Source organism: Tursiops truncatus, chromosome 13 (genome assembly GCF_011762595.2).
Source record: "Tursiops truncatus isolate mTurTru1 chromosome 13, mTurTru1.mat.Y, whole genome shotgun sequence".
Lineage (NCBI taxonomy): Eukaryota > Metazoa > Chordata > Mammalia > Artiodactyla > Delphinidae > Tursiops > Tursiops truncatus.
The window spans coordinates 10,267,561-10,292,935 of record NC_047046.1 but is presented as its reverse complement, the minus strand read 5'-3'; the positions used below and the strand labels follow the sequence as shown (position 1 = coordinate 10,292,935).

Sequence of the window (25,375 nt, the reverse complement as noted above, 5' to 3'; positions counted from 1 at the left end):
CCCCTCACAACGTGGTCAAGTGGGAAACCACAACATTTTGGAATTCAGCCAGCTCCCAAGCTGGGGGCAGCCCTCATGTCAGACAACACCAAGAATCTGATTCAGTCCCCTTCTTGGCACTTTGAACCCTCACTAGGCACATAGGCAATCGACAGGCCAGCCTGTGAAGGGCAAAATGACTGGGTGGACTGGGGGTGGATTGCAGGGCAGTAGGCTTGTGTTCTGTGATGAGAGTTCAAAACCCAGGCAGGCTGGGGGCCTGACCTGCCTGGCTGAGCTGGGTAAGAAGTGCTGAGCTGATTTGTCTCCATATGGTTCTTTTGTCTTTTGACCTGAACTTGGGAACTGGATGGGGTTTTTTTTTAATTTATTTTATTTATTTATTTTTGACTGCGTTGGGTCTTCCTTGCTGTGCGCGGGCTTTCTCTAGTTGCGGCGAGCGGGGGCTACTTTTCATTGCGGTGCGCATGCTTCTCACTGCGGCGGCTTCTCTAGTTGCGGAGCACAGGCTCTAGGCACGCAGGCTTCAGTAGTTGTGGCTCGCGGGCTCTAGAGCGCAGGCTCAGTAGTCGTGGTACATGGGCTTAGTTGCTCCGCGGCATGTGGGATCTTCCCGGACCAGGGCTCAAACCCGTGTCCCCTGCATTGGCAGGTGGATTCCTAACCGCTGCGCCACCAGGGAAGCCCCAGGAACTGGACAGTTTTTGATATACAAGAGTGTTTACCACGCACAAATACACATGTTCACACACTCACATGCTCTCAGCCCTGGGAACTGAACTAAACCGTTCTCACCAGTTGCCTGAGGACAGAGGGTGCTAGAAAGCTGGATCAGTCCAAATCATTTGTAAAATCTACAACCTGGCTACTCAAAGTATGGTCCGTGGAGCAATAACATCACCTGGGAATTGGTTAGAAATGCAGAAGCTCAGGCCCTAACCCAGACCTACTTAATCGGCATCTGCACTCTATCAAGATCCCCAGGTGGTTCACATACACGTGAAGGTGTGAGAAGCACCTGTGCACCTGGCCCTGAAGAATCTAGCCCTGACTACCTCCTTAGTCTCAGCTCCTGTTTTTTTCTGCTCTCCCACATTCATTGCAGCATTATTTACAGTAGCCAAGACATGGAAACAACCTAAGTGTCCATGGATAAAGACAATGTGATATATATCATATATGTATCTGATAGATAGATAGATAGGTGAACTGGAATTCAGCCATAAAAAGAAGGAAACCCTGCCATTTGTAACAACATGGATGGACCTTGAGGGCATTATGCTAAGTGAAATAAGCCAGTCTCAACTCTTACCTTCCATCCTCCACCCCAACTATCTCTTCCAACTTACTACTTCCTCTGCAGTTCCTTGAAGTCCATTGCTGTGTCTCGGTGCCTGGCCTTTGCACATGACCAATTTCCGTATATCTTTTAGGAGACCTTTCACAGCCACCTGCCCATGTTCCCCAGGCTGGATTAGATGCTCTTTCTGTGGTTCCATGGTTCTCTGAGCTTCTCTCCATCAGAGAACTGACTATACCATATTGTAATCCCCAGGTGAGGAATCAGTGTTCCTCTTCCAGGCTGGAAATTCCTTGAGGACAGAGATAAGTTTTAGTTACTTTTGGGTCCTTGAAATCTGATACCAAGTAGGCGTTCAGTAAACAGCTGTTGAATAAATGAATGAAATAATGAGGGAAATGCCAGCCTCATAAAACTTGTTTTCTTTCTCATTCAGTTCTTACTAAGCTGAGCGTCGTGGCTCCCACATCCAGATGATGCCTCCCGCGGTGGCTGTCTGGAATCCCTGATCTTCCCCCAAGCTCCTACACTTTTTCCAATCGTGATAGCAAAGCTCAAAGAATCACAGCTCTCTCAGAGGATCCCCAACCAGGCTTAATTAACCTTGAAAAGGCCTTGGTACCGAGACGTCAGGCCGGCATATTAACAGGACCCAGACTGAAGCCCCGGTAGCCAAGGCACAAATTAGTCAAATCCATCTTCCCCAAGGGCTGGCTCAGCCCAGCGATAAACCTTGGGTTCTCTGCTGGACTCGTGAGCTGGGGGTCTGCGCCTTCATTGTCTACTGAAACGGGGAGACAGTAGGTGTCTGGCTAAGTGCAGGGACAAGGGCGGATCATTCACAGCCCTGGATGCAAGTGTAGAACAAGAATCTTGGATGGGAAGCAAGTTCCTTTGCCTCCCCAGGTCTCAGTGTCTTCGTGTGAGTAACGGGGATAAGTTCACCAAACTGAGTACCTTGCCGAGAGCCTTGTCAGCATCTGTTGAGACGCTGGATTTGCAAGTGTTCTACACCCAGGAGAAGCTATTAGTGGGACGGGGAAAGTAAGTGTCAGGGATGTCCCGAATCTAATGGCCAAGTGCCACTTCTATTTGTGGAATGTAAGGTTCAGGCCAGAGGCAAACACATGAGGCAAAAATCCCTGTCGTACAGGGAAATTACTAACATTCACCCTATGCCCCCACTTATTATTTCCTTATATTTTCAAAGTGTTTTCCAGATTGCTCTCCTTTTTTCTCAGCTGATTCTCATAAACAAGCAGGGCCTCTGGTGCTCTTGCCATTTACTACCCCTGGGTCTCAATTTCTCCATCTGTACAGTGGGGGTGGCCATGCCTGCTCCTGGGTTTCTCTGGAAGCTTACATGAGACGACGCAGAGAAGGGCTTAGCCCGGTGTCTGGCACGGAGTAGGTGCTTGATAAATGCCAGCTGTTGTTTTGATCAAAGGACGTGGGAAGAGTACTGGACTGGGGGTCGGAAGGCCACAGTGCAAGCTGAAGCTCTGACGTGGGTCGCCCTGGGGCTTTGGGCAAGACTCCTCTCTTCTTGGGACCTCAGTTTCCTCATTCTGCACAGAGGTGGGCAGGGTCGGCGTCCTCACTCCCCTCCACCGCTGTTTGTCTCTGATTCCCCAAACGGTGTTTAACTCACACTAGTGCCCGAGGCACCCAACCGGCTGAGTGAACACTTTGTTGGAGTCAGGAGCTTTGATGGGGGAAGCAGGGAAGCAGCTAGGGAGCCAGTCATCTTGGAGAGTTTTGCAGAAAGTTCAGCCCTCTTATCACAGGCTGTGAATCTGCTGGTTGCCATGACTACGGAGAGCAGCATCTAAGCTCCAGGTCGCTGATTAGCAGGAACTGAGCGGGAGGCCTTGAGGAATGCAGCACTTGTGCCTCCCTCCCTCCTTCTGTGAAGTGGAGTGCACTGGCCCTTGACTTCTCTGTTTTAGCCGTCCCCTGAAGAGCTCGCCTTCTTTTAAGTATTTTTTTTTAATGCAACATCAAAGAGCTGCGTGGAAAAAACGAGGCAGCTGCCTGTACTCCTCAGCAAGGATGGGACACAGAATTTTTCTTAAAGCCCTGCAAAGATGCAAAGCTGGAGGCAAAGAAGGAAGATGGGTGGGGCTACGGGGGTGGAGGTACCATGGCTGAGGTCTGAGTCCACTGAAGTGCTGTGTGGCCTCAGACTGGTCCTTCTTCCTGGACCTCTGCTTCTTTATATGTGAGGAGAGGTTGCATCTGACCCGTGGTTCTCACATGAGATTGGTCATCAGAATTGATTTGTAAATTCATTCATTCAACAAATGCTTCCTGAGTAAGGAGGCATTGTCTATGCCAGGCACTAGATCCTTGGGGATTCGGTGGTGAGAGAAGAGACTAGTTCCCACACTCAGGAAGCTTACATTCTAGTCCAGAAGACAAACGGTTAGCAAATAAACATGTAAAATGGTCATTTCAAATAGTAACAAGTCCTGTGAAGGAGGGAAGGCACAGCAGCCACTGTGACGGTGGCCGGTGATGAGAGGAGCACGATTACATAAGGGGATAAGGGAGGGCTTCTCCGAGGAGGTGACATTTGAGTGAAAAGAAGGAGCCGGCAATGCAGATAGCTGGAGGAGGAACAGCATACCAGGTGGAGGGAACAGAAAGAGCAAAGGCTCTGAGTAAGGGCCCTGTTCCATCTGAGGAGCAGCAAGAAGGCCATGTGGCCAAAGCAGAGTAAGGGACGGGGAGGGGGTAGGAGATGGGGTCTAGAGGGACAGAGGCCAGGTCATTCAGAGCCTTTTAATCCCAGTAATCAGTTTGGATTTATTCTTGACCTAATAGAAGGTGAACTACCTGGGATGTTTCTTTAAGTTGCAGGTTCCCACGTTTCATCCTTGGAAACTCTGATTTATTATGGCTATGATGGGACCTAGGAATCTGTATTTTTTAAAGTTCCTTAAGGGGCCTCTGATACTGTGGCATGTTTAGCAGAGCCTGGACTACATGATCCCTGAGTCTCTTTCAGTTTTAAAAAAACTAAGAAGCAAAGTATTAGAACACATTTAAACAATCTTAAATGTTACATTAGGAAGGATTCCTTTCATCTTTCCCTCACCACTCCCTGTCAGCCTGGTAGAATCAATTCTGTTTTTGTTTGTGTTATAATCCCAGGTGAGGTACCCAACACCAGCAAGGGGAAGCCAGTGCTATTGGGAAAAAAAAGAACTACCACATCAGGGAGCGTCAAGCTAAGCTATAAGCTGCAGCAGCTCCATTATACCGCTCTCCTCATCAAACCATTGTCAGGGTTTCCATCCCTGATTCTCCACCCTGCTGCTGGCAGCGATGGGTGAGGCACTGTCCCTGCCTTAAGCTTTGTCCGCCAGTGCCTGGCAGTAGTACCCCCAGCTTTCCCTGCACTGGGGATAACCCACGCCTCTATTAGCACAAGTCACTGAGACCTTCCATCCAATGGCAGCACTATTTGTCATGTATTTATTCACTGCCAAACTCCTCACATCGACTCAGTTTCTGCCTAGTGCAAGGTTGCCTCAGGCACATATTTGTGTCTTGGTTTCCTGTAATGCTCCAGAAAGTCCAAAATTCCATTCTTGTGTGTGTGTCCAACTCAAGACTCTGCTGGGCAATACGCGTCCATTGATAAACTCGCTGATCACTAAGTCATTGCAGTAGTCTCCCGATCTCTTTCTTCCCTTCCTTTGAGTGTCCGAAGCCCGTGGAGAGAACCTTCTGAAATGTAAGCCAGACCACATCACCCATCTCAGCCGCATGGGACCCAAAGGTCTTCCATGACCTATGTAGCCCAGGCTTTGCTAAACCTGGCACAGTATCAGAGGCCCCCAAGGAACTTTTTAAGAATACAGATTCCTAGGTCCCATCAAAGACCTCATCTCTGATCTGTCCTCTTATCACTCTAACCCCTGCTTGCTATTCCTTGTATATGCCAGGTGTCTTTGAACTTGCTATTCCTTCTGCCTAGAACATACTTCCACTGATTGCGGATACCTGTATAGAAGTTGTATATTACTGAGCAACAAAATACTCCAAATCTTTGTGGCTTAAAACAACAATAAACAGTTATGTTTTGCAGTTTCTGTGAGTCAAGAGTTTGACTGGGTGACTGACTCACTCACCACTCTCATGAGATGGTGGTCAGATGTCAGCCACGGCTGCTGTCTTATCTGAAGGCTTGACTGCGGCCGGAGGACCCACTTCCAGGGTGGCTCAGTCACATGGCTGATAGTGCTGGCTGTTGGCAGGAGGCCTCAGTTCTGTCACATGGGCGTCTCCACAGGGCTGCTTGAGTGTCCTCACAACATGGCGACCAGCTTCCCTCAAAGTGATCAATCCAAGAGGAAGAGGCAGAAGTTGCCTTCATGACCTAGTCTTGGAAGTCACATCTCATCACTTTTAATTCGGTCTGTTCATTAAAAGTGAGTCACTAGCCCATCCAGTATTCACAGGGAGGGAAGTTAGGCTCCAGCTTTTTTTTTTTTTTTCTCTTTTTAAAATTTATTTTTTTTTTTGAAGTATAATTGACTTACAATATTGTGTTAGTTTCAGGTGTACAGCAAAGTGATTCCATCATATGTGTGTGTGTGTGTGTGTACACACACACACACACGCGCACACACATATATAGATATTCTTTTTCAGATTATTTTCCCAAATAGGTTATTACAAAATATTCAGTATAGTTCCCAGTGCCATACAGTAGGTCCTTGCTGTTTATCTCTTTTCTATATAGTAGTGTGTATCTGTTACTCCCAAACTCCTAATTTTTCCCTCCCCCCGCTTTCCCCTTTGGTAACCGTAAGTTTGTTTTCTATGTCTGTGAGTCTATTTCTGTTTTGTAACTAAGTTTATTTGTATCGGGTGTTTTAGATTCCACATATAAGTGGTATCATATGATATTTCTCTTTCTCTGTCTGACTTACTTCACTTAGTATGGTAATCTCTAGGTCCATCCATGTTGCTGCAGAAGGCACTATTTCATTCTTCTTTATGGCTGAGTAGTATTCCATCGTATATATACCACATCTTCTAGGATTCAGCTTTTGATGGTATGAGTGTCAAGGAATTTGTGAACACATTTTAAAACCAACACAAACTGCAAGGTTAGTCTCTGATCCTTCAAGTCTCCACTCTCTTGTTACTTCCTAATAAAGGCCTTCCCTGATTACTGTATACAAAATAACAGTCACCTGCTCCCATTTCCTAGCCCCATTCCACTGATTTATTCTCTCCATAAGTTATTACCAACAAATAAGCCATATTGTTACTTTCTTGTGTGTTTATTACCTGCTTTTCCATCTGTAATCTAAACTCCACAATCTTGGGGAACACCTGTGTCTTGTTCACTGCATCACCGGTCTTAGAACTGGCCTGGACACACTGCACGCACTCAGGGAATAGGCGTTAGTGAATGTTGGGTTAGCCTTGCCTAGGACAAGTGTGGCAAGAGGCAAACCTTGCTGGAGGCTGGGCAGAAACTGCAAGCTTTGAGTTATCTGAAAAGAGCCAGGGCAGCATTCCACACAGATAGACTGGAGGGAACACAGGCATGGAAATGGAACCCTCATCGTGGGAGAAGGGCTGCAGGGAGGTGCAGGGAAAACTGGAGTTCTGGTAGCATGGAGTTGGCAGTGAGGAGGGCTGGGCGGACCCGCCTAGAATCTCCATCCTTCCTGGGCTTGAAGTATCCCCCAGCTCTGCTTCTAAAGAGGCACCGATCAGCGGCTGACAGAGAAGGATGTGTTTTGCTGCCCTTCCTTCAATACTGACCAGGCTTGGCCTGCGCTCCTGGCAGCCCGAAGGAGCAGGGGGCTTATCAAATGTATTCATCCTGAGTCATAAAACCAATCTTGATGCGCTGGCTGCAGGAGCTCGGTGCAGGAGAAATGCTAATGCCTTTGATCGATGCTTGACCTGGGATTTGCAGGCAGGGTGAGCAGGCTGGGATGCTCGCTGGATGGGGCCAGAGCCACCTGTGGTTCTCAGACTCCTGACTGAATGACAGGAACCAGGAGACTTGAGTGACAGCTTCTTCAAAGACTGAGTAACTAAGCAACTTCCTTTCCCTCTCTGGGACTCAGAGAAGGAGGTGGGACGCAGGTAATTTCCCTGTGTTATTTGGACCTCATCTCAGAGGCAGAGAAGAGAACTTCAGGCCTTCATGGGAACTGCCGTCCCAAGTAGGCATGCTCACACCTGCTAAGGACACCAGATGGGAGCTTTGGTTCACAGAGAAGTAAAGGGAAAGGGCAATGATGTTTCTTAGGCCTTCCTGTTTGCTTGTATTATCTCATTTTATCTTCACAACAACTCAACAATATATGGACTGATATTATTCCCTATTTTATAGTTGAGGAAACTGCAGCTCAGAGAGGTCGAGGGACTGATCCCAGGACCTAGAGTTACTAAATCGTGAAGATAGTGTTTAAATGAAGCTGTCTCTGTGCCATACACAGATAAGGCAGAAAAGTGGGATCGAAATGGCAAAGGAGAGTTTGAACTAATCCTATACTGCTTTGGCCTCCAGTTAAGTCTTGAGGAAGGAAGTAAAATGCTGGTTTCCAGCCTCTCCCTGTGATTCAATCAGGTTAGGCTAGGCTATGCTGCAGTAACAAGTAAGTCCCTAAACCTCAGTGGCTTAACCTAACTAAGGCTTATTTCTGTCATGCAAAGTCTGATGTGGTCCAGGCATCTCTCCTCCATCAAGTAGCTTCACCTTTTGGAATGTGTGGCCTCCAAAGTCACTGTGACAGAGGGAGAGAGAGCTGGAGATGACACACAGATCTTACTGCCTCAAACTGGAAACAATACACATCACTCCCATTCAGAGACCATTGACCCTTGATGATGATACGGCCCCAACTTAACTCCGAGGGAGGTTGGAAATATTCTGACATCTATGAATGTTTGATAAACAGTAAGAATCTCTGTCATATCCTAACACTTTTGCCTCCTTATTTCCTCCCCTATAGGACAGAACCCCAGAGCAGCCCCATGGTCCCAGCTCAGGATGGACCCTCGGAAAAGCTGAGCCAGCCTCTGGCCACTGAGGTCTTGGGCCCCAACAGCTGGGAGAGAGGCAAAGCCTGCCAGGAGGCCAGTCCTGCCAGAGCACACAGGTGAGACCCTGCCCCCGCTCCCCTCTTCAATCTAACAGGGAAGTTCAACTTGAGGTTGGAGAAATGAAGTTTGTCTCTCTGACCACTCTTCCTCTCTCGCTTTTGCAAGTTCCTCTTTGAGATCCTTAAATCAGATGAAAACCCATCTGAGAATTAGATGGAAGCTATGAATGCCAAGAATACTCCCCAGGTTCTGTGTCCCATTTCAGAGGACTCATAGACCCCTGAGACTTACGAACAGGGGTCTCTAGTTAAGAGCCTGAATCCTGAGGCAGTGGCTTAGGAAGCCAGAGCAGCTTTCATGGATGAAGTCTGCTTCTCCACCCAGGGTGCCCTCTACCCAGGCTAGCTACAGGCTTTAGTTAGTTAAGCCGTGATTTCAATGCGGGGGAAACAGTTAATCCTATCAGCTTGAAGAAGTGAAGTTCAACATCGGTTCTGGAGGATTTTCCCCAGGAAACAGAAGAAAAAATGTTTCCATAAGAGGCTGAAGGAGATGGAGAGAGAAGGGGAGGGGAAGGGAATTTCCATACTTTCAAAACATTGACTCCTAGACAGCCAAAGGGGACTTAGTGTGTTGTAGGGACTTGTGTTCAAAGCTGCACACCATCACTTACTAACTGAGTGACCTTGGGCAAGTTTGTTTTCTTGTGTGAGCCTCAGTTTTCACAACTATAAAATGGGGATATTGAGATCTAATTCTCAAAGTCGAGTGAAGATTAAATCAGATCAGGTGTGCACAGATTCTGACAGTGAGCCTGGTATATAAGAGGACCTTAAGATGCTAGTTGGAGTCTCACGGAGCCGAAAGAGAAGGTTCTGGACATGATAATCTAAAAATGATGCTGTGTCATCCATTCGATTGTAGAGTGTCCAGGCCCCTTGCTCCCTTCCCCTATCTGTGACCTGCTTTCTGACGTGAGTAAAAACCACAATATTGATGATAAACCTATTGCTAGTGATAATCAAAATCATAATAATTATAATAATAGACACTACATTTACTGTAACTTGCTCCGTGCTGGTCCAGGGCACATCGCATAAGTAAGCTCCCTCGTTCTTTGTAACGAACTTAGGACACAGGTCTCATGTTTTATACCCATCTTACAGATGATGAAAGTGATACTCATAGAGGCCGCCCAGCTAGGAAGTAATAGAGCAGTAGTTCAAATCCAAGTGTGTCCGTTTCTGGAGCCAGCATTCTTCATGGCTGCATACTTCCCCTCCGTGTATCTGACCACTGTGTAGTGAACCACTGTATATGTGACCGCTGCATACTTAACTGCTGCGTGTTTAGCCGCCCCTTATGTCACTGTGGTGCACTTAGCCACTATTCTGGCTCTAGCACCCCACTGTGTTCAAGGGCGTACCCGGGAGACTGGTGCATGGAAAAGACGTAGAGGAAAGGCATTTGGGATTTAGGGAGGGGGTTAATTACCCCCCTCACAGACATCAAATCCATCCAGATTCAAGGGCTTTTTTTTTTCTACCAGTTTTTTTTTTTGAGGTATAGTTAATTTGCAAAGTTGTTTTAGTTTCAAGTGTACAGTAAAGTGATTCAGATATATATATTCTTTTTCAGATTCTTTTCCATTGTAGGTTACTACAAGATATTGAGTCTAGTTTCCTGCGCTATGCAGTAGGTCCCTGTTGTTTACCTATTTTATATATAGTGTGTATATGTTAATCCCAAACTCCTCATTTATCTCCCCCCTCCCACCCCACTCCATGTTTGTTTTCTATGTTTGTGAGCCTATTTCTGTTTTGTAAATAAGTTCATTTGTATCATTTTCTTAGATTCCACAAATAAATAATATCATATGATATTTGTCTTTCTCTGTAGGGCTTTTGGGTTTTATCTCATCACTTAAATCTGAGTTTAGGATAGTGGTTCCCAAACCTTGCTCCCCTGAGACCCTGGGGTATGAGAATGAAGTGACAGTAATTGACAGAAACAATAAAATCTTTCTCTATTTTATAAGACACATTTTTCAAAGGTCTTTTCTTTCTCCTTAAGCATTTATGCCTTAAATGTTTTCAGTTTTTCTCAAATTCCTAGCAGCTGTTACACTGGGAAGTGTTTATATGAAACAAGATGATTTAACACGTGTCTAAATTATTTCATCCATTCATCCCTCATTTGGTCACTCAACAAATGTTTATTAGGCTCTTACTCTGTGTCAATCCCTCGTTGAAGGAGAAATTTGGAAGTGGCTTACCGTGCTTACACAAGAGGCCTGTTTGCTTCCCGGGTATGTGTGCTGTGTTTTGTGCTTTATATAACACGTAAGTGTAGTTAACGAGCTAGGTACTTAATCCCTATGATTTTTATTTTTAACCTGCTAAAGGTGACTCTCTTGAAACTGTTCTAGATATGGCTATATGATTTGTACTGGCTGACAATGCGGAGACCTTGACATATATTCTAATCACTGTATCGTTTTTTTCTACTAACTGTAAATACCAGATTCTTAGAATGTAATTAATCATGGCAGCATTTTATGATGTTTCGTAAAGAGTTGAGAAACTTCCGAAAGATCAGCCACACAAACAAGTGTGAAAAGGCAGCTGGTTTCATGGGAAGGCTCTCAGGCTAGGAATCACACAGGCCTCGATTCAAGTTCCAGCTCGGATACTTCCTTACTGTGCAGCTGTGAGCAAGACAGTTCAACTCTCTTGAACCTGGTTTTCTTCGCCTGTAGAACGAGACAGTAAAAATCATAGCACCAAGATGGCGTGCCTGACGGAGACCCCAATCCGCACGAGCGTCCTTTCGGAAGTAACAGCTAGCAGTCGCCACTATGTTAACAGGCTCTTTGACCCTGATCCCCAGAAAGTTCTACAAGGTGTCATCTGAGTACCCCTTTAGGATTTGTTAGAAAGGAGACCCGACTGCAGCTGCTGGATTGCTGCCGGGACGAGGGACGAGAACGAGGCTGGCCAGCATTCAGCAGCAGACCCTCTCGAGACCGTCCGCTTGCCTGTGCTCCCGTTGGGTTACCACAGGTAGAAGCAGGACACAGGCTCAGCAGCAGCAGGCCATGACCCAGGAGGCGCAGTGAGGGACAGAGCTGCCGCTGTGTGGCTGACAGGGTCTTGGTGCTCCGGCCAGGTGTCAGGCCTGTGCCTCTGAGGTGGGAGAGCTGAGTTCAGGACATTGGTCCACCAGAGACTCCCGGCTCCATGTAATATCAAATGATGAAAGCTCTCCCAGAGATCTCCATCTCAATGCTAAGACCCAGCTCCACTCAACAACCAGCAAACTACAGTGCTGGACACCCTATGCCAAACAACTAGCAAGACAGGAACACAACCCCACCCATTAGCAGAGAGGCTGCCTAAAGTCATACTAAGGTCACAAACACCCCAAAACACACCACTGGATGCAGTCCTGCCCACCAGAAAGACAAGATCCAGCCTCATCCACCAGAGCACAGGCACCAGTCCCCTCCACCAGGAAGCCTACACAACCCACTGAACCAACCTTAGCCACTGGGGGCAGACACCAAAAACAACAGGAACTATGAACCTGCAGCCTGCAAAAAGGAGACCCCAAACACAGTAAGATAAGGAAAATGAGAAGACAGAAAAACACACAGCAGATGAAGGAGCAAGGTAAAAACCCACCAGACCTAACAAATGAAGAAGAAATAGGCAGTCTACCTGAAAAAGAATTCAGAATAATGATAGTAAAGATAATCCAAAATCTTGGAAATAGAATGGAGAAAATACAAGAAACGTTTAACAAGGACCTAGAAGAACTAAAGAGCAAACGAACAATGATGAACAGCACAATAAATGAAATTAAAAATTCTCTAGAAGGAATCATTAGCAGAGTAACTGAGGCAGAAGAGCAGAGAAGTGACCTGGAGATAAAATAGTGGAAATAACTACCACAGAGCAGAATAAAGAAAAAAGAATGAAAAGAATTGAGGACAGTCTTAGAGACCTCAGACAATATTAAACACACCAACATTCAAATTATAGCGGTGCCAGAAGAAGACAAGAGAAAGAAACAGACTGAGAAAATATTCGAAGAAATTATACTTGAAAACTTCCCCTAATATGGGAAAGGAAATAATCAAGTCCAGGAAGCACAGAGAGTCCCGTACAGGATAAATCCAAGGAGAAACACGCCAAGGCACATATTAATCAAACTATCAAAAATTAAATACAAAGAAAAAATATTAAAAGCAGCAAGGGAAAAGCAACAAATAGCACACAGGGGAATCCCCATAAGGTTAACAGCTGATCTTTCAACGGAAACTCTGCAAGCCAGAAGGGAGTGGCAAGACATATTTAAAGTGGTGAAGGGAAAACCCTACAACCAAGATTACTCTACCCAGCAAGGATCTCATTCAGATCTGACGGAGAAATTAAAACCTTTACAGACAAGCAAAAGCTAAGAATATTCAGCACCACCAAACCAGCTTTTCAACAAATGCTAAAGGAATTTCTCTAGGCAGGAAACACAAGAGAAGGAAAAGACCTTCAATAACAAACCCAAAACAGTTAAGAAAATGGTAATAGGAACATACATATCGATAATTACCTTAAATGTAAATGGATTAAATGCTCCCACCAAAAGACATAGACTGGCTGAATGGATACAATAACAAGACCCATATATATGTTGTCTACAAGAGACCCACTTCAGACCTAGGGACACATACAGACTGAAAGTGAGGGGATGGAAAAAGGTATTCCATGCAAATGGAAATCAGAAGAAAGCTGGAGTAGCAATCGCATATCAGACAAAATAGACTTTAAAATAAAGATTATTAAAAAAGACAAAGAAGGACACTACATAATGATCAAGGGATCGATCCAAGAAGAAGATATAACAGTTGTAAATATTTATTCACCCAACAGAGGAACACCTCAATACATAAGGCAAATGTTAACAGCCATAAAATGGGAAATTGACAGTAACACAATCATAGTAGGGGACTTTAACACTTTCACCAATGGACAGATCTAAAATGAAAATAAATAAGGAAACACAAGCTTTAAATGATACATTAAACAAGATGGACTTAATTGATATTTATAGGACATTCCATCCCAAAACAACAGAATACATTTTCTTCTCCAGTGCTCATGGAACATTCTCCAGGATAGATCATATCTTGGGTCACAAATCAAGCCTTGGTAAATTTAAGAAAATTGAAATCATATCAAGTATCTTTTCCTACCACAATGCTATGAGACTAGATATCAGTTACAGGAAAAAATCTGTAAAAAATACAACCACATGGAGGCTAAACAGTACACTACTTAATAACCAAGATATCACTGAAGAAATCAAAGAAGAAATCAAAAAATACCTAGAAACAAATGACAATGGAAACATGACAACCCAAAACCTATGGGATGCAGCAAAAGCAGTAATAAAAGGGAAGTTTATAGCAATACAGTCCTACCTCAAGAAACAAGAAACATCTCAAATAAACAACCTTACCTTACACCTAAAACAATTAGAGAAAGAAGAACAAAAAAGCCCCAACGTTAGCAGAAGGAAAGAAATCATAAAGATCAGATCAGAAATAAATGAAAAAAAAATTAAGGAAATGATAGCAAAGAGCAATAAAACTAAAAGCTGGTTCTTTGAGAAGATTAACAAAATTGATAAACCATTAGCCAGACTCATCAAGACAAAATTCAACACCCACTTATGATAAAACCCTCCAGAAAGTAGGCATAGAGGGAACTTACCTCAGTATAATAAAGGCCATATATGACAAACCCACAGCCAACATCATTCCCAGTGGTGAAAAACTGAAACCATTTCCTCTAAGGTCAGGAGAAAGACAAGGTTGTCCACTCTCACCACTATTATTCAATAGTTTTGGAAGTTTTAGCCACAGCAATCAGAGTAGAAAAAGAAATAAAAGAAATCCAAATCAGAAAAGAAGAAGTAAAGCTGTCACTTTTTGCAGATGACATGATGCTATATGTAGAGAATCCTAAAGATGCCACCAGAAAACTGCTAGAGCTAATCAATGAATTTGGTAGAGTAGCAGGATACAAAATTAATGCACAGAAATCTCTTGCATTCCTATACACTAATGATGGAAAATCTGAAAGAGAAATTAAGGAAACACTCCCATTTACCATTGCAACAAAAAGAGTAAAATACCTAGGAATAAACCTACCTGAGGAGACAAAAGACCTACCTGTATGCAGAAAACTATAAGACACTGATGAAAGAAATTAAAGATGATACAAACAGATGGAGAGCTATACCATGTTCTTGGATTGGAAGAATCAACATTGTGAAAATGACTATACTACCCAAAGCAATCTACAGATTCAGTGCAATCCCTATCAAACTACCAATGGCATTTTTCACAGAACTAGAACAATTTGTATGGAAACACAAAAGACCATAAATAGCCAAAGCAATCTTGAGAAAGAAAAACAGAGCTGGAGGAATCAGGCTTCCGGACTTCAGACTATACTACAAAGCTACAGTCATCAAGACATTATGGTACTGGCACAAAAACAGAAATATAGATCAATGGAATAGGATAGAAAGCCCAGAGATAAACCCATGCACATATGGTCACCTTATTTTTGATAAAAGAGGCAAGAATATACAGTGGAGGAAAGACAGCCTCTTCACTAAGTGGTGCTGGGAAAACTGTACAGGTACATGTAAAAATATGAAATTAGAACACTCCCTAACACCATACACAAAAATAAACTCAAAATGGATTTGAGACCTAAATGTAAGACCGGACACTATAAAACTCTTAGAGGAAAACATAGGAAGAACACTCTGACATAAATCACAGCAAGATCTTTTTTGATCCACCTCCTAGAGTAATGGAAATAAAAACAAAAATAAACAAATGGGATCTAATGAATCTTTAAAGCTTTTGCACAGCAAAGGAAAATATAAACAAGATGAAAAGACAACTCTCAGAATGGGAGAAAATATTTGCAAACGACTCAACAGACAAAGGATTAATCTCCAAAATATATAAACAGCTCATGCAGCTCAATATTGATAAAACAAACAACCCAATCAAAAAATGGGCAGAAGACCTAAACAGACATTTCTCCAAAGAAGACATACAAATGGCCAAGAAGCACATGAAAAGCTGCTCAACATCACTAATCATTAGAGAAATGCAAATCAAAACTACAATGAGGTAACACCTCATACCGGTCAGAATGGGCATCATCAGAAAATCTACAAACAACAAATGCTGGAGAGGGTGTGGAGAAAAGGGAACCCTCTTGCGCTGTTGGTGGGAATATAGATTGAAACAGCCACTATGGGGAACAGTATAGAGGTTCCTTTAAAAACTAAAAATAGAACTACCGTATGACCCAGCAATCCCACTACTGGGCATACACCCTGAGAAAACCATAATTCAAAAAGAGTCATGTACCACAATGTTCATTGCAGCTCTATTTAAAATAGCCAGGACATGGAAGCAACCTAAGTGTCCATCGACAGATGAATGGATAAAGAAGATGTGGCACATATATACAATGGAATATTACTCAGCCATAAAAAGAAACGAAATTGAGTTATTTGTAGTGAGGTGGATGGACTTAGAGTCTGTCATACAGAGTGAAGTAAGTCAAAAAGAGAAAGACAAATACCGTATGCTAACACATATATATAGAATCTAAAAAAAAAAAACATGGTTCTGAAGAACCTAGGGGCAGGACAGGACTAATGACGCAGATGTAGAGAATGGACTTGAGGACACGGGGAGGGGGAAGGGTGGGCTGGGACGAAGTGAGAGAGTGGCATGGACTTATATACACTACCAAACGTAAAATAGATAGCTGGTGGGAAGCAGCCGCAGAGCACAGGGAGATCAGCTTGGTGCTTTGTGACCACCTAGAGGGGTGGGATAGGGAGGGTGGGAGGGAGACGCAAGAGGGCGGAGATATGGGGCTATATGTATATGTATAGCTGATTCAGTTTGTTGTAGAGCAGAAACTAACACACCATTGTAAAGCAATTATACTACAATAAAGATGTTAAAAAAAAATCGTAACACCCTTAAAGTGCTTTTGTGAGCATCAAAGTATATAAAACATTTGGTGCATAATAAGTGAATAAACGGTAGCTGTGTTGTTACTAATAATGACAGTAACATTTTATTAATAATCTGTTTTCCCAAAGAGGTTCAGCTGGGTTGGCATGTTTCAATTCCCAAGCAGTTTTTCATCCAAAACCATATCTTTTTGCCATGGGATAGTGCTTTAAAAAAAATCCCGGGAGCCTGCCCCAATTATAAAAGGAGATAACTTGACTTCATTTAACTGCAGCCTGAGCCTTTGAATTTAATTGAACAGCAAATAATTATTCCTGAAGAGTGGAGATTTTTGAGGTTCCGTGAAGCCATATAAGAAATGTATCTTCTTACATTGGACCTTGGCAAATATAGTTTTAATAATCAGCTGTTACTTAACCTACCTTCTGCCTCCTATTTAATTTCCAGCAGGAACTACAGACACGTTGTATTGTGGAGAGAGGGTGCTGAATTGCCGATTAATTATTTAAAAACTGATTTATTTACCAAGGTGAGCCATTTGCAAATTCAATAATAAATCTATTAAGGAGCAGTTAACCTCTGTAACTCTGATTTAACTAATCAATTGATGTTTGGGTAACGTACAGCATCTGTCTCATTAGGTCAGCATTAACTCCTTATTTGAGGCATTTAATCTGAAGTGTAACCAAATCAGCCATGAGATGGTAATTAAGTATTCACTATGGGTCCTTCACCCTCGAAGGAACTGGATCCTTTCCCAGCTGCAACAGCCCTGAGTGGGGGTTTGGGGAGCCCTGTGTCCTCTAATACCCAGTTCTGTTTTCCCCTCAGTGCCTCCCAAGGCAAAGACTTGACGCCACCCCCTTCCTCCAGGGGGAAGAAGAAAAAGAAGAAAGCTACCCGGAAGAAGAGAAGGAGGTGAGGGCCCCAAGGGACATGGAACACTGAAGATGGGGGAATGGACAAAAGAGGGGTAATAAGGGCTTTGGAGTCAGACAGTGACTCCCCTGGGATTCAGATCCCCTCTATGCCTCTTAACTAGCTGTGTGACCTTAGGCAGGTCACTTCACCTCTCTGAGCCTGTTTCCACTTCTATAAAATGGTAGAAATACCTGCCTCTTGGGGTTTTATGAGAATTAGGTGAGAAAGTGGATGTGGAAGCAGCTGTCTCAGTGTCTGGCACATAGTAAATGACTAGTCTGAAGCATAGTTATGACCATGAATATTTACTTATTTATTTATTTTTGGAGACCTTACGTATGTGAGCGGCTGTACTAAGCACTGTGATCTCCATGATCTCTATTACGCTTGACCACGATCTAGCAGGCAGGATTATCCCCATTTTATTTATTTATTTATTTATTTATTTATTTATTTATTTATTTTTTGCGCTACGCGGGCCTCTCACTACTATGGCCTCTCCCTTCGCGGAGCACAGGCTCTGGACGCGCAGGCTCAGCGGCCATGGCTCACGGGCCCAGCCGCTCCGCGGCATGTGGGATCTTCCCGGACCGGGGCACAAACCCGTGTCCCCTGCATCGGCAGGCAGACTCTGAACCACTGCACCACCAGGGAAGCCCCGCATTTTATTTTTATTAAAAAAAATTTTCCCAGTTTTATTGAGATATAATTGACCTATAACATTGTATTAGTCCAAGGTTACAGCATCATGATTTGACATATGTTTATATTGCTAAATGATTACCACAGTAACTGTGGTTAACCTATCCATCACCTCATATAGTTACAATGGTTTTTCTTGTGATGAGATCTTTTAAGATCTAGTCTCTTAGCAGTACAGTATTGTCAACTCTAGTCACCATGACTCATTTCTCTTATAGCTGTTATCCCCATTTTAGAGATGAGAAAATAAAGTCTCAGAGAGTAGGTGACAGAACCTACAGACACTTGATTCCAGGCTCCTCAGTTGCTTCCACCACACGCAAATGCCAAGGATAATGGACTTTATATTTTTGGCCAGCTATTGACTCTTTTGTACCCTGTGAGGTTTTTCTATGTACAGTACCTTTTAATTTTTTTGTATTTAAAAATATTGCCGGAGTTTCTTCTAGGCTGTCAATCCCTAGACTAAAAGCAGGTTCAGTGTTCCACACCCCAAGGGCTGGTCAAAGAGATGTTCCTTAGAGGGGCGAGTTAAAAATCCCAGCAAACCTTGGAGGCAGTATTTGAAGAAGCCTGCAGGGGGCAGCAGAGAGCAGAGTCTGGATGACTCAGGCCCTAACTCGAGGTTTTCTGGGGCCCTGTTCCCTCCACACTCGTTTCACCTAGTTCTAAGGGGCTAGGCCCAAAGAGGACCCAGAGGGGACTGTGAATGAAGACCCTGAGTTCCAGCCATTCTAGGGCGAGGGGTGGAATTGGGGTAAGTGGCCTGAGCTTCCTGATTTTAGGTATGGACAGGAGAACACGTCAAAGAAGGAAACCAGAGGGATCAGGCTCCCATCATTCATTCATTCAGTCAGTCAGTATGTCCAGTGAGCACTCTTTGGGGACAAGTGCTATGATTCCCTAAGTCCGATTGTTTCTCAACCCTTCATAACCCCTGCAGACATGTTTTATTTGACCTGCAAAGTGTTTTTTGTCTTTTTAATTGGTGGCCATATATTAAAGCCAGGAGATGTCATACGAAAATATGTTTTTCTGGCAACTTCTATTCAAAAGGCAGGAGCTCTAGAAGCCCAGGCCTGCATTCCTACCTTGGACCTTCAGCTGATCTGAGAAGCAGCCATACCCCTGGGTCAGGTGCTCTCTGGTTCACCACAGGCCTCACCACTCCTTACTGTCTCCCCTGCTCTCCCCCCCACCCCCCGGCAACCTGCTGCATCCATTTAAGCTATCTGAGAGGCAGGCCTGTGTTGGCATTGAGTTTGCAGCTCCTGATACGCTTCAACCTTGGTATTTTATCAGTGGGAGAACAGGAGACTTGGAGTGAGCAGTGACATGCCTGAGGTGACTTATAAATTAATGGTAGAGTCAGAATTGGAACTCGGGTTACCCGAACATCAGCCTTGAGTCATAATCATGATCCTAGGGCATCTCTGTTTCTCGGGTTACCCCTTCATGGCACCGCCGTGCTGAGTGCATCCTGGCAAGGTCTCCTGCAGGGGTTTGGTCTTACCAGGGAGACACAGGGTGGAGCAGAGGAGAGACCTTTAAAGTATGTGCAGTTTTGGAAGAGGGCAGCAGACAAAAATAAATACTTATGGCCTGACCAGGAGGGCAGCTATGGGTGCTATAGTGATTGAGAGCAAAGCCCCTGGGATCAGTGAGTCTTCAGTTTGAATCTCAGCTCACCCACCTTCTTAACTGTGTGTCTTTGGGCAAGTCACTTTACCTCTCTGAACCCCGCTTTCTTTGTCTGAAAAGGGAGGGTAGCAATTGTACCTACCTAAGAAGTGTGTGGAAGGATTAAATGAGATAATACCTGTAGTAAAACACATGGTAACATTTGAAACAAATGCAAACTAACTCTACAAATTATCATCCTTGATGTGTGTTACTGAAAGACCTGAGGCATGTCTGGGGGCTGGAGAAGGGTCTCTATGAAACCAACCCTGGCCCTCAAAGCCTCCCTCTGAAGTGTGTCTCCCCTCTCCGGCAGGTCCCCATCATATAGCCCATCGCCTGTCAAGAAAAAGAAGAAGAAAAGTTCCAAGAAACATAAGAGACACAGGTACTGTCCTTCCTCCTCTGCAAATAAACAGGGATGTTCCCGCTGGGGTGAGGGTGGAGCTGACAGTGGATGGCACTGAAAGGTCATTTGGAAGCCTATCATTTCAGTTATAAAAAATACTCATCTACGTGTTGTCGTGTATTTGTATCTCGTCTAACTTGGGACTCTGGTTGCAAGGACCAGAGGCCCACGAATGCTAACTCAGGCCAGAGGGGGATTTGTTCTAAGGAGACAGGAATGTCTCAGGGACCAGCCAGGCCTCAGTGAGGGGCTAGAACCGATGAATGGAAAGCTGACACAACCCAAGCCGAACCCCCTAGTGCACACAGGGGGACGTGGACCCTGCACCCTGTTCCTGTCTCTTCATGTTGCCCACCCAGCCACAGGAAGATCCTGTATCTCTCGGTCTTGTTCCTTATTCCAAGTTCCCAAGGAGAGACCTTTCTGGTTGGTCCAACTATGTCCTAGAGAATGGGATCCTGTGAAACATGGCTTCTGGATCATACACCCTTGTGGACAGTGGTTAAGGGGCATTAGGAACTGGACACACAGTCCCAAAGGAGCTCACTATACACAAGTGCATGTACACACACACACACACACACACACACACACACACGTATGCTTATGGGGAAAATAAAAGACAGGAAGGCTATATGCCAGAGGTCTCAAATCTGTGATTAATGGGCCGAGCCAACATTTTATAATTGAAAGATTTCACAATACAAAAATCAAAGCTTTCCTGCTCCTTTGTAAAATCAGAAGCTCTCTCTTCATTGGACCAGTTTTCCCACAGGCAGCCATCAGCTGGATCTGATGAGTTGCTGGGCGTTTAGACAGAGCGGAGGTGCCGCACTGTCCCCACCTAACCTGCTCCCCTCCATCTACACACATTTCAAAGAGCTTGTGTGGCCCCCTGGGCTCAGAGAGTTTGAAGCTATCTTGGTAAGTTCAGGTGTTTGCTGTGGTTGGCTGTGGATGACAGGGAAAGAGTGGTTTATATTTTATTTTTGCTTATCTGTATCTTCCAATTTTCCTACACGGGTGGTGGATTATTTGTGCAATTAAACCATCACAGCAGAACAAAAGGTAAGAGGCCATTTGGGTTCCCCTCCCCGCCGCATCTCACCCTCTCGTTCAAAGTAGCCCCCACGTGGCTTTTCCCAACCCAGGGGTGTGGTTGCCTTTCAGCCCTTGTTGCCAGAAAGGTCTCAACTCAGTTTCGTCTCACCGATTATGTCCACCACCTGCCCAAACACGCCAACTGATGCTCTCTGGGTTTGTGCTCAAGACAAGGTGTGGGCGCAAACCAGTTGTACAATGTTGCTAATTTGGTGTTCGAAGCTTCCCCAACACAGAGTCCTGGGTCGAGGCAGGGCCCGCCTGTGACCGCAGACTGCCCTCTCGTCACCTTCCTGTGCTGAGCAGTTTGTCCCAGTTTAGGGGTTGGATGCGAAGCACGAGCATTTTTCTATAAGGATCTTGGGAGCCAGGTGGCTTCTTACTCAAGGGCTTCTTCTCACGGGAAAGAGACTAGGCCAGAGGGTTAGAAACAGGCTTTCTTTCTGGGGGCTACAGTTGGCCCAGGGGTTGTTGGAGGTTTAGAGCGAAGAAGGACCATAACATGGGGAATTAGGAGGGGGAAATACAGACGCCACTTCTTCCCAAACCCTCATCTACTGAGCATCGCTCTAATTCTAGTCCATTTTCTCCAAGTTCTTGAAATGTTTGCTTAGTGATGGTTGACTTTTTGGAGCTGGGATGTAGGGGTAGAGGATGCATTGAGCTTTTTTTTCTCCCTTTCAATTAACTAAGGCTTCAGGGTTAAAAAAATATATATATATATCCCATTTTTCACATCTATTTATTGAATACATATTGTGTGTCACGAATTAGGATTCAGGGCCCTGAGAACAGAACAGTGACCAGAACCCAGTCCCTGCCCTCAAGTTGCTCACGTTCTAGTGGGGAAAGTGGTAGTCATATTACGCAGAAGTCTGTACCGTAGTGAGGCTAAGCTCAGAAGCTCACCCAGGGTTTGCGGGAACAGAGAGGAGGCACCAAACCAGCCTGAGTGGATTGGAAAACGCTACAAGGAGAAGATGACATCTGTGTGGGGCTCTGAAGAATGAATCGGGGTTACATAGGTGAAGCTGTGTGGCCCTTGGCAACTTAACTAACGTCTCTGAGCTTCAGTGTCTTTGTTAAATGGCTGTTAATAGTACTTCACAGGTTTGGGGAAGAGATTGAATGAGATTGTATGTGAGACATGCTTAGCACGGAGCCTGGCCACCAGTAAAGAGTTCCACATGTGGAAGTCGGTTGTCCCATGAAGATGAAAATGATGATGATGATGATGATGAAGAATCTATAACTAGGGAGAGAAAAGACCAAAGTGAGACTCGGGGGAAGGGAAGAGGCAGAGGGACTCTCTTCTGGCCCCCCTCATGCAACCTTTTCCAGGACAGGCTTACTGACAAATTTGGGTGAGCATTAAAACACTGGTAGGTTTTGACCTGGAAATTCAAAATGCAAACCAATGTTTCCCATATGATCTTCAAATCTAAAAGAGGAGGAGGATTTGCCAGGTGTCCCATCCCCTTGTAGCCTGGTCACAAATGCACCGATACATCCATCCCGGGAAAAGAAACTTCAGACTCACATTTATTTTCTTCCCTCCCTCCCTCCGTTCCTTTCTTCCCTCTTCCTTCCTCTCTTTCACTCCCTCCCCGTCTCTCTCCTTTCCTTCCTCCCTCTCTCTCTTCCTTTTTTTTTTTTTTTTTTTCCCTCAATCAGGTCATTCTCCAAGAAGAGAAGGCACAGGTAAGCGTCTTGTTGCCTCTCACTACCTGCTTAGCTTTCTGCTTTCCTAACAAGGTGTAGGCAGCATCTAGGGTCAAGCTCTCTGCCTCTACCTCTGCGTTCACGCCCCCTTCATCTTCCTGGGCCTCAGTTTCCTCTGAAATGAAGGCCGTGATCTGGTTTCCCCGAAAGTTCCAAGCCAGACTTTCGGTTTCCCCCAGGCCAGGTGGCTGCTGCCGGACCAGCTCCCACCGATTCCTCTCCCTGGCAGGTCTCGCCACCCTTGCCAGCGTCTGTTTGTTTGACCGTTGGTTGAAATCTTGGGTTGGGGCATGTAGAGAAGCATCAGCCCCAGACACGCCACCAAAGCCTTCCCAGGTCCTGGCCAAGGGACAGAGGCCGAGTGCCAGAAGCACGGGGTGAGCACACGTAATGCTGCCACCTGCGGGGTACTCGCTATAAACCAGATCCTGTGCTAAGCCTTTTCCATGCGTGTGTGTATTTAATCTCCATTAATCCCCATCACAACGCTGTGCGGTGGATATCCTTATTATTTCCATTTTACAGATGAAGAAACTAAGACTCAGGAGGTGTGGCAGGCATGTCCACAGACACACGGTCAGAAGGTGGCAGGGCCAAAACTCAAACCCAAATCTGCCAGATAGAGGGTCAGGACACCCTTCCGTGGCTTCCAAAATAACAATAGCACAGTTCCAGCAGCTGGCAGAGTGCAAAGGCCTTTGATCCATTCGGTGAACAAGTAGACACTGATAACCAGTGTCATCCATCCGCTCAGCCCAACAGCTTGAGCAATGGCCCCATTTTAAGGGCAAGGAAACTGGGTCTTCAAGAGGAGAGGTAACCTGCCTGATGTCACACAGCGACTCAGCAGCAGAGCCAGGATGTGAATTTGGATCGTTCAGTGAGCTCCTGGGCTCTCCACCTCCCAGGCTGAGTCCCAGACACATGTCAAGGTGCGATTTCAGTTGGGTGAAATCAAATTTTCTCGTTCTCAGGACTTAGGTCAGTGATACGTTCCTGGTGCCCCTCTGACGCCGGTCTGGCTTGAACTACCAAATAGTGTTTGCCGTCTGGGGCCTCTGTTTGATGATGCTGGGACCCTGAGTCGTAATTGTCCACTCTGCCCACACCCCAGTACTGTGACTTTAAAAGAAAACAGATACTTGAATATTCACGAGCGGAACGTTTCAGAATCTGCCAACTTCACGAGGCTTTAGAGCAGCTCCCTGGATATTCCATTCTTTTCTCTTAGAAATTGATTGGACAGCAGTCAAGAGGACGGGCCCTGGGGACCCATGGTCTCGGGCCACTTTCCAGCTCACCTGTGTGATCCTGGTCAAGTTCCTTAGCCCGTCTAAGGCTCAGTTTCTATTTCTGGAAAATGAGTGCTTATTAAATGTGCCACTGCCCGTAGGTTGTAGGGAGAATGAAATGAGATTATTGCCAAGAGGTATTAGCACAGCGCTTACCTGATAAGAAAGCCTCAAAGCATGGCAGATATGATGACCTTTGCTACTGCTGTTATTGTGAAGCTACCAGAGCTGATCTTAGCATCCTCCGTCCCCCATCCCCAGTCTGTGCGTGTGGGCTGGTGTGTCTAGCTGAACCCACTGGGTGAAAACGTTGGCAGGAACTGCTCTGATCTTAGAAACGATTGGTGTCCATTCCCAAACTGCCTGAATCTAGTGAGCACCGTGTGTTAAGCATCTTGACTACTTTATCTTTCGCTAGAATTTTGCATCTTTCGGTTAACTGGCCATTTCCCATTCAGCTCCTCCAGCCCAAAAAACAAAAGAAGGGAAGAGAAGAGGCACAAAAAACAGTAAGTAGATTCCACCTGCAACATACTATCCAGCTTGGGGAGGTGGGGGACTGACCTGTGAACAGCCAGAGGGTTAGCATTGCCAAAGAAGTGGGGACCGGGAGAGGAGGGTGGGCGAACAAGAGGGGAGAAGGAAGGGGAAGCAGAACTGTGTGTAGACCTGCAGTTGTGGGTTTGTCATGCATGGGTGCATAAGGTTGTGTACGTGATGTGTGTGTATGCATGCGTGTCTGTGTCTGCATGAAAGTGAACGGTGTGCATGTGTGTGAATTCTGTGTGCCTGTGTGCGTTGTGTAACGTTTGTACGTGGTGCGTATATGTGTAGCGTGCACTGTGTAAATGCTACCTGTACATTCTTCCGTCGTGCGAACACTTGTGTGCAATGCAGGTGCATAGTGTGTGTGGGGGGGGGTATATATCTGTGTTCACACGAGTGCGTATGTGTGCCCATGCTTATGTGAGCATGAATAGCATGCATGTAGGTGCCCTGTCTGCTACTGTGTGCTAGTTCGGTGCCCTCGGCGTGTGCACCGCTTAATCTGCGTGCATTACTCATAGGGAGGGTGCGGGATGGGGTTT

The 25,375-nt window shown here is 45.2% G+C and overlaps 1 protein-coding gene across 1 annotated transcript in view; it reads left to right on the top strand.

Moving 5' to 3' along the window:
- SRRM4 (serine/arginine repetitive matrix 4) overlaps window positions 1-25,375 on the top strand; it is a 286,526-nt gene that overhangs the window by 224,140 nt on the left and 37,011 nt on the right. The window contains exons 7-11 of the mRNA XM_073790099.1: window positions 8,293-8,439; window positions 17,292-17,378; window positions 20,080-20,151; window positions 22,948-22,974; window positions 24,746-24,796. Of these exons, the coding sequence (XP_073646200.1) occupies window positions 8,315-8,439; window positions 17,292-17,378; window positions 20,080-20,151; window positions 22,948-22,974; window positions 24,746-24,796 (362 nt within the window). The 5' untranslated portion in view covers window positions 8,293-8,314. The remainder of the gene's footprint in view (window positions 1-8,292; window positions 8,440-17,291; window positions 17,379-20,079; window positions 20,152-22,947; window positions 22,975-24,745; window positions 24,797-25,375) is intronic.